Source organism: Zophobas morio, unplaced genomic scaffold, assembly GCF_036711695.1.
Source record: "Zophobas morio isolate AGI-343-1 ecotype UQ-CSIRO unplaced genomic scaffold, CSIRO_AGI_Zmor_V1 ptg000044l, whole genome shotgun sequence".
Classification (NCBI taxonomy): domain Eukaryota; kingdom Metazoa; phylum Arthropoda; class Insecta; order Coleoptera; family Tenebrionidae; genus Zophobas; species Zophobas morio.
Window position 1 is genome coordinate 3,994,129 of NW_026972149.1, and position 9,674 is coordinate 4,003,802.

At 36.9% G+C, this 9,674-nt stretch overlaps 1 protein-coding gene across 2 annotated transcripts; it reads left to right on the forward strand.

Annotated features, from left to right (window-relative positions):
* Positions 1-870: 870 nt before the first annotated feature.
* On the forward strand, positions 871-3,193 carry LOC135141701 (elongation factor 1-alpha). Of its 2 annotated transcripts, none has more exons than XM_064073023.1 (3): positions 871-983; positions 1,548-2,311; positions 2,489-3,193. In XM_064073023.1, exons 2-3 carry the CDS (start codon positions 1,559-1,561, stop codon positions 3,122-3,124), a joined length of 1,389 nt encoding a protein of 462 aa, XP_063929093.1. In that variant the 5' UTR covers positions 871-983; positions 1,548-1,558; the 3' UTR covers positions 3,125-3,193. The 2 variants fall into 2 exon arrangements, with proteins under 2 accessions (XP_063929093.1, XP_063929094.1); XM_064073024.1 differs by having other exon boundaries at positions 875-946.
* The last annotated feature ends 6,481 nt before the right edge of the window (positions 3,194-9,674 follow it).

Sequence of the window (9,674 nt, forward strand, 5' to 3'; positions counted from 1 at the left end):
TAATTTAAATATGCAAAATGTACGAGATTAATTAGTGTCAGTCGGTTTAAATTATCTCAATTTATGTAAACCTTGAAAAATAATAATTGATTGAAGATTGCATATATTCTGTTACTCTAGTTATAATACAGGAACAGCAATTAAAAAACTTGTTAATTTGGAGTATCTTTGAATGAATAATTTATATTCTGTTGAAATACGTACAAACAAAAGTAAATTAAAAATTAAAAAGTAGAAAAGTATTTCTTTGTGTGGAGCTTTTTATTTAAATGTTTTATTAAAAATTAATTGGAGTCATAGTAAAATTACGATTTTTATTATTAAAAAACAGTCCTATTAATAATTTTTTCATGATAACATTTTCTTGATTGTAATGATAAATCGTGAAGACTATTATAACTGTACTGTATTTAGTGGAAAATTTTTATAAACTAGGTAACCGATATAAATTTCTTGTAGCTGTAAAATATTGTCGAACTTTGCTTGCCTCCAAATAACGCATAATTTAATATTTTGTTTAAAAATATTTCCATAATCGATAGCACTCAATTCGAAGCGTCTGATATCAGTTCGGTATCGCAATCTTTCATTAATTTGCGCAATCCTGCCGAGTATCAATTCGCAAAACTATTTGTTTCTACGAAACCCGTTTGAAAACAATAGTGCACTTCTGCACTACTTAAAATTAAAATATTCACGCAATTAGCCCAATTTCCATCAAGCAAAACATAACAAACAAGCGAGTCCTCAAAATTCCTCTAGTACCGCGTAATTTTAAAACGGTACTTCGTAGATGTTCGTAGTACTTCCGCTACGTAATCGCCTACGTCGTGGGTGGGGGGAAAGAAAAGAGCGCAACTTGTGGGCCTCTTCCTTTTTGACTTGCTCGTCGTCCGGTGTGGTTGCCGCTTCGTTAAGTTGTACATTTCGTGTTCCTATAATTTAGGTATTTGTTAACTGTTGCATTTATATCATTCCAAATCGTAAGTATACAATAATTTTAGTGTAATTCGTCGCGGATTTGCTTCGATGTGGTCGTTTTCGTTGAATTTTCGCCAAAAACATCGCACTCACCACGTGTACAGATGCATTCCGGTCATGTCCGCCATATGCTGAAATCTCGGTTTAACGAGTTTGTAACGCTATTAGGCGGTTTTCGGCGTCGGCGTTCTTTGTTGCGGTGTGATCGAGGGTGTGTTTTTAGATTTAATACGGTTTTAAAGACGGGATTGGCGTATTTTTGGCGAAATTATCATTGTGAAGAGTCATCGTGGTGCGATTCAACCTGTTGGACCAGCCACGGTTTCACCTATAACATGTGTTTAGTTCTTCCTTGTAATTAACGATTATTCATCCGGTGACTAATATTCGTGTGATTTTAACGGTTTTTGGTCGATTTTGTGAAATTGCGCCACGTGACTTGAATTGATTTTCACTTGTTGCACGAGACGTTTCTACGCCTTCTTGTCGCGAAAATCATTCGATCGAACGAAGTGTTAAATGTCATTTTTCTGAGCACAGCCAACTTTTAGTGTTACGTGTTTTAGGTTAGACCAAAATGGGTAAAGAAAAGACTCATATCAACATCGTCGTGATTGGTCACGTAGATTCTGGAAAATCGACCACCACTGGCCACTTGATCTACAAATGTGGCGGTATCGACAAACGTACGATCGAAAAATTCGAGAAGGAGGCCCAAGAAATGGGCAAAGGCTCCTTCAAATACGCCTGGGTTTTGGATAAACTCAAAGCTGAGCGTGAACGTGGTATCACCATCGATATCGCTTTGTGGAAGTTCGAAACATCGAAATACTACGTTACCATCATCGACGCCCCCGGCCACAGAGATTTCATCAAGAACATGATCACCGGAACATCTCAAGCCGATTGCGCTGTCTTGATTGTGGCCGCTGGTACAGGTGAGTTCGAAGCCGGAATCTCCAAGAACGGCCAAACCCGTGAACACGCTCTACTCGCCTTCACCTTGGGTGTGAAACAACTGATCGTCGGCGTTAACAAGATGGACTCCACCGAGCCCCCATACAGCGAATCGCGTTTCGAAGAAATCAAGAAAGAAGTGTCTTCCTACATCAAGAAGATCGGCTACAATCCGGCCGCCGTCGCTTTCGTCCCCATCTCGGGATGGCACGGAGACAACATGTTGGAACCGTCCACCAAGATGCCCTGGTTCAAGGGGTGGAACGTAGAACGCAAAGAAGGCAAGGCTGAAGGCAAGTGTTTGATCGACGCTCTGGACGCCATCCTGCCCCCATCTCGCCCCACTGAGAAACCACTGCGTCTTCCGCTCCAGGTGAGTGCACGTGTTTGACCCTAACCTAAAACTGACCGACTATTCGTCATTCATGATGTTGAAATTATTAATGACTTCCTGTGACTGCAATAGGCTTAATCTTTTCTGACGTTTCGCTTCAATTTTCACCCGAAGGTAGCACGTTTTCGTGGAAATAATTTTCCGCTTTGTTCGTAGGACGTGTACAAGATTGGCGGTATCGGAACTGTACCTGTCGGCAGAGTGGAAACCGGCATCCTCAAGCCCGGTATGGTCGTCGTGTTCGCCCCTGCCAACATCACCACTGAAGTAAAGTCCGTCGAAATGCACCACGAAGCACTTCAGGAAGCCGTCCCTGGTGACAACGTCGGCTTCAACGTCAAGAACGTGTCCGTTAAAGAATTGCGTCGCGGTTACGTTGCTGGTGACTCCAAGAACAACCCGCCCAGAGGCGCCGCCGACTTCGTAGCACAAGTCATCGTTTTGAACCACCCTGGCCAGATCTCCAATGGCTATACTCCAGTACTCGACTGTCACACTGCTCATATCGCCTGCAAATTCGCTGAAATCAAGGAAAAGGTCGACCGTCGTTCCGGCAAGACGACCGAAGAGAATCCAAAGGCTATCAAATCCGGAGATGCCGCTATCGTTAATTTGGTACCATCCAAGCCCATGTGTGTTGAATCATTCCAGGAATTCCCACCGTTGGGACGTTTCGCTGTTCGTGATATGAGGCAAACCGTCGCCGTAGGTGTTATCAAGAGCGTCAGCTTCAAAGATACTGGTGCTGGTAAAGTCACAAAGGCTGCAGAAAAAGCTGCCAAGAAGAAATAATTTTAACAAGTGACTCCGTTTAATCATTTTATATGTTCATTTTTCAATAAATTTGGAGTTTTAAAGATATTTTATTTTGTAATTTGTGATTTTTTAGAATAATTCCTCAGTTTGACATTTCCATGTTTATTACTTACTAATAAATAATTTCGTATATACTTGTTTTATTAATAATTTGGAGTTTTGAGTATTGAGGATACTTGCTGACTTTGCCCTTAATAGATAACTCCAGTGAGGAAGCAGCGTTCAAAAAGTGTCAAGTGTGTCAAACGTGATGTGAAATCGCTGCTGTAGTGTTAAATAAGGATATTAACTCTAGCCCTTATTTAACTGTGGTCAAAATAAAATGATATTGTCGAATAGGCAACACTTAATACTCGTAGGAGTCGCAGGTAAACGGTATGCATAAATTTACGCAACATGATTCAGTTTTATACAAACATTTTTTAAAATATACACACAAATAATCCCACTTCCTGCCCTTAGAATCCTAATTTGCCCTTGTAATTTCAAAGGAACATGTAAGTATCGTGCGTCAACAAGAATTGTTGTTTTACGATTTTGACTTCACTGTTGTCAAAGAATAATGCAGCTTATTGGGTGCAAATTTGACACTTTCTTTGGCGTATTTGGTTACTAAGTAGCAATCTTTGTTATAGTGGTCCAACTTTGACTTCGTTTTTATGGCACTGGAATCTCAATTACCGCAAGTATTAGGAACTTTATTGAAAATGTAAATAGCCGTGTCATAAATCATCTTAAAGGTTTAGGGGCGCATACGGCCCTGTGTAGTGTAGACAGTTGGTCCCTTGATGATTTGTAACCACTAGATTACCTGTGGCACAGGCCTATTGTGGAACACTTAACTCCTTCACAATAGGATGCAGTCATAAAAACGAACCAGCAGTTGCAGCACTATAACAAACCAGGGGGTTGGCAGAGTCCAAGCTGTAGTATACTCTGTCAGATACTATAAGGTTATTTGGCTGTTGTAAAATTAAGGTAGTTAATAGGGTAAACCCAGAGTTGTAAATTCTGTTTGTGTTGATTTAATGTACCAAAAATGTTTAAGAGGATTAGCCAACAGTAGATAATGAGGTGGCAAGATATTGAAACAATTTGTTAAAAGACTTCAGAAACGTTATTTTCATTAGTTTTCTAGTGGTTTCAAGCCTATCAGACACCCCACGGGCCCGAAAATACCAAGAAAACCATCAAATTTTAGCTAGAAATCATATTTTGAGTTCTGAAGTATATTTCGATATGTTTTTGACGTCACCTACTGCTATTCTTCTTTGTATACGTATTAATCTATCTAATACGTTAGAAATTATAAATATATTTTAAATTTTCGAAGTCTAGATAGCACCCCAGGTGAACTTAAACTATTGAATATTGTATTTTCTTTTGTTTGATGTATGTAGCTTATCGGAAAATGACACCGTTCGATTTATGATGTCTTGCACCTGAAAACAATGCTAAAATCGTTCTGAAATTCCGTAGACGCGACCAAAAAAGTCCAAGGAATCGAATGGCGCTAAAGTCGAAACGCTGCGACTTACCGTTCCGGAGTTATGGGTTTTTAAACTTGTAAACGATTTTTCGGAATCAAAAAACCCCGTTTTTCAAGTAGAAATCGGAAAAATATCGTGCAACTGACTTCAAAAATAAATTCCACGGTGTTAAATTAATCAGAAACTGGATTTTCAAGTCGATCTGAATATTTTCATTTTTTCGTCAAATTTTTCTTACATCGGTCATGTCCATGTCGTTCTAATTTATTGATTCCAGCGCGCAACTTCTGGAAATTTGGTCTCCTTGCTTATTTGAAACTCCGGAACAAAAATTTCGAGCCCTAAAATTCCGTACGGCGTGTTCTGAATTTGTTTTGATTTTTTTTCGAAGTACAGCTTATCCGAAAAGGACATCGTGGAGTTTATGACCCCCTGGAAGTGAAAAGAATGCCAAAATCGTTCTGAAATTCCGTAGACGCGACCAAAAAAGTCCAAGGAATCGAATGGCGTTAAGGTCGAAACGTTGTGACTTGTCGTTTCGGAGTTATGATCCCTTAAACTTGTAAAACAAATTTTCGTAATCGAAAAACCCGTTTTTCAAGTAAAAATCGGAAAAATATCGTGCAACTGATTTCAAAAATGGATTCCACGGTGTCAAATTAATCAAAAACTCGATTTTCAAGTCGATCTGAAGAATTTTATTTTTTCGTCAAATTTTTCGTACATCGGTCGTTTTATTTGATTCCAGCGTGCACCCTTTGGAAATTCAGTCGCTTTGCTTTTTTGAAACTCCGGAATAAAAATTCGGGCCCCAAAATTCCGTTCTAAAGTTTTTTGATTTGTTGTTTTATAAGTACAGCTTATCGGAAAAGGACATCGTTAAGTTTATGAGCCCTGGAACCGGAAACAATGCCGAAACCGATCTGAAATTCCGTAGACGCGACCAAAAAAGTCCGAGGAATCGAATGGCGTTAAGGTCGAAACGTTGTGACTTGTCGTTTCGGAGTTATGATCCCTTAAACTTGTAAAACAAATTTTCGTAATCGAAAAACCTGTTTTTCAAGTGGAAATCGGAAAAATATCGTGCAACTGATTTCAAAAATGGATTCCACAGTGTCAAATTAATCAAAAACTCGATTTTCAAGTCGATCTGAAGACTTTTATTTTTTCGTCAAATTTTTCTTACATCGGTCATTCTAATCTTTGTTTCCAGCGTGCACCCTTTGGAAATTTGGTCTCTTTGCTTTTTTGATACTCCGGAATAAAAATTCGGTACCGCGTCAATTCGTCGTGCACAATTCGTCGCGCGACAATTGATCGCAAACAACTGATCGCAGCGTCAATTGGTCGCAGCGACAACTGGTCGCAACGACAACTGGTCGCAGTCACAATTGATCGCAACACAATTCGTCGCAAGTACAACTGGTCGCATGCGACGATTAATCGCAGGCGAAAAATGATAGCGTTTATAGAGAAATAAGTAATTGTTAAGAATGAGGAAAATAAATTAATGTGCTATATTCTCAAAAATTTCATTATTTCTAAAAAAAGTGTCAAAATAAATACATACGAGTTCCATAAAAACGGTAACTATTAGGCTCATTTCCGACTAAACCAAAGTGCAAAAAAGTGAAAATATTGTAAAATATTTTTTTTAATGCTGACACATCTCTCGGTATGCTACTGTAATGTTCATTTGGATTATTCGTCTTATTGATTAGACGCTCAAGTAAGTGATTCAAGCTTTTCTTCTCACAAGTTTAAAGTTTGTCAATTAAACGAGTGAAAAAAATAGCTTTCAAAACGTGTTAGACGTCATTTTTCTTTAATAAAAAATGGTTTTAAAATTATTACAACTGTCAAATTAAAAAGTTATAGATAAATCGTGAAAAAACTCTCGTTACAGTTTTAAGTGAAAAAGTATTATTTTCATTACGTTTGTTAGTTTAAAAAATTAAATATATACCTATATTTTTTAATAAATTTGCTGCGTAAAAGGAATTTTTAGAAATAATTTTCTCGTCATTAATCGGTTGCAAAAGATCAAGAGGCACTCGAAGCAAGCCCTGACAAACTTATTAGCGGCGCCAGCGGAGATCTCCAATTGGCTGCGGTACCACCATGAACACTCGCGTAACCTCCTTTTCCAGAATTGTCAAAATGACATTGCCAAACTCAAAGCAATCATGAATTAAGCATTTCATTTTAAATTCTGTTAGTATCAAGTGGTACATGGTATTCGTATTTTGGGTTGCGTAAAAATAATTTTCAGAAATAATTTTCTCGTGACTAACCCTGTATATGTATTTTTTACACCCACATATGGTACAACTGAATTTTTCTTCAGTACAATACTAGTCACATAATAATAATTAAAAAATAAGTTTTTAGTTGCATAAGTACCTACATTTCTTAGATTTCCCGGTAACACAAAATTATTCTTGACGCTCTAACAAAAGTTTTTGCAATATATACATATTTACAATACACGTAAACCTTTCTCAAACCCTGTAAAAGATCCGTTGCAATTTACAAGGTATTAAAATAAGTATTATATATCCGTCCAGTGGAATTTATATTCGCTGCATATGGATACTCTAGATGTACTATTATTATTCTGTATCAAAATGTGTTAAAATTTAAAGGTTGTTAAAAATATGATTTTTTAAATAACTGTAATCTAGTTAAGAACAATAAACACTTGTTTTTATGTTGAGTACTTATTATAATGAAGCTAGTTCCTATAATATAATAGGTAAAATAAGAAACGAGATAAATAGAAACAATCTCTTAAAAAAAAATAACCAAAATGACAATTTATTAATAAAAAATCTTATGTAACAAGGTGTTTACGCTCGTATTTTTTAATTTTTAAAGTGCAACTACAAACTTCGTCACTTATCTATATTCAAATTGTTTTTAATTCGATATTTACACCTTACCTGGTTGCTAAATTTATTGCAACTTAAAATTCAGAATACAAAATATTTAGTTTTAATAAAAGAAAATAGTTCCCGATGAATTTTACCTTGCGATCAATTGACGCTGCGATAAATTTACGTACGATCTATTGTCGCTGCGATCAATTTACGTGCAATCAATTGTCGCCGCGATCAATTGTCGCGTGCGACCAATTGTGCTGCGACGAGTTGCTTGCGATCAATTGTCGCGCGATCAATTGTTTGCGACCAGTTGTCGTAGAATCAAAAATTCGGGCCCCAAAATTCCGTTCTAAAGTTTTTTGATTTTTTTTTATAAGTACAGCTTATCGGAAAAGGGCATCGTTAAGTTTATGAGCCCTGGAACCGGAAACACTGCCGAAACCGATCTGAAATTTCGTAGACGCGACCAAAAAAGTCCAAGGAATCGAATGGCGTTAAGGTCGAAACGTTGTGACTTGCCGTTCCGGAGTTATGAGCACTTACGCTAAGTTTTTCGTGCAGAGTTTGTTATAAGCCAGCAGTAGCCCCGCCCACCCACCCCCTCCTCTTCATTCCAGTGACTAGTCTTAATATTGTTCAGTTCTATCTTAGCAAGTTTTAGCCCCGCCCACCCACCCTCTATTTTTTTAGAAGGTATATCATTTGCCACAATCAGTCTTATCGTAGCTGCTCTGTTTCAAACGATTTTATCTTTGTTCAATTCAAATCCACCTGTCATTCGGACTAGATGAAATAAACCACTGAAATGGAAGCCCGTTGGGTGGGCAGAGTTAAATATATGTTCCTTTATAGAGTGGGAATAGAAACTAATAGAGCGTAGCCTGTTAAAAAAAGAAAAAAAACACTAATCGTATTTTTTTTTGTTACACTAGATGCTATAAGATTTATTTTTTAATTCAGAAGAAAAAAAAATGAGAAAATATGGGGCTAAGATTAACTTTTTTCTAGTTTTATGAGCAAGCAGTAGCCCCACCCACCCACCCTTTCTTCATTCCAGAGAAGACTCTTAATATTGTTCAGTCCTATCTTAGCAAATTATACCACCCCCCACCCACTCTTTATTTTCTTTAAGGGTGTATCATTTACCAAAATCAGTCTTACGTTAACAAGTACTCGATTATAACTGTTGCTAGTCTTAGTTTATGCCAGATGATCTGCACATGGGTACAACTCGTACAATTTATCTTATACAAGAAATTTAGAAGCTGTTCTAAATTCTGGGATACTCAATATTTGGTACAAGAAATCTTGTACAAGTTGTGTTTGACACGAGACTTTAAATCTTGTACCAAATATTGTATCGTGTCAAGCGGGCTTTAGCAAGTACTAGCTAAGATAAAATTGATTTTGGCAAATGACAAACCTTCTAAGAAAAGAGAGGGTGGGTGGGCAGGGATAGTACCTGCTAAGATAGGATTGAGTTTAGCAAATGACTCAAACGACGTATCTTCTAAGAAATTTAATTAAATTATTAAAAGAAAAGACACTAAAGGTTTCCAAGCACTTTCAAACAGGAATACCTAGAGACGGTCCCAAAATTGACTCAAAAACAGCTCAGGTCAGAATTTTCCAAAAATAGAACAGCAAAAACAATTTACAAAAAAAAAAAAATCCACAAAAATAGATTCCGCGCTGTCAAATTAGCTAAGAACCCGATTATAAAGTGTCAATTTTATTTTTTAAATTGGTGTAACAAGAAAGTTTCTAAAAATACAGTTACTTTCTGACCGGCTGTAGGCAAATGTGGCTTCTAAATCGGCCGTTCAGCCACAATTTTACTTTTGAATCATTTTGTTTCGCCTTAATTGGCGTCGTGAAACTTATTCATACATAATTTCGTATTCTGTCAGTGTTATCAAATACTTTTAAAACATGGAAGCCTTACTGACTGATACGGTTAATCGAAAGACAAAGTTCTTGATGGTTCTTGAGTATCGGTAATTGGGTATGCAATACATATAATAAAAATACCCGTCAAATTTAGTTATCATTTCATTGTATATATATTTAGCACTGATAGTGATAAATTTCTTAATTCTCAATTTTTCATGACATTTGATACCATGCCCACTGCTAAAAATTATCATGTACAAG

Bases quoted from the DNA above. Each gene is read 5' to 3' on its own strand.
- LOC135141701 (XM_064073023.1), top strand. From the start codon at position 1,559: ATGGGTAAAGAAAAGACTCATATCAACATCGTCGTGATTGGTCACGTA. The intron at 2,312-2,488 runs GTGAGTGCACGT...CTTTGTTCGTAG, and splicing joins CACTGCGTCTTCCGCTCCAG to GACGTGTACAAGATTGGCGG.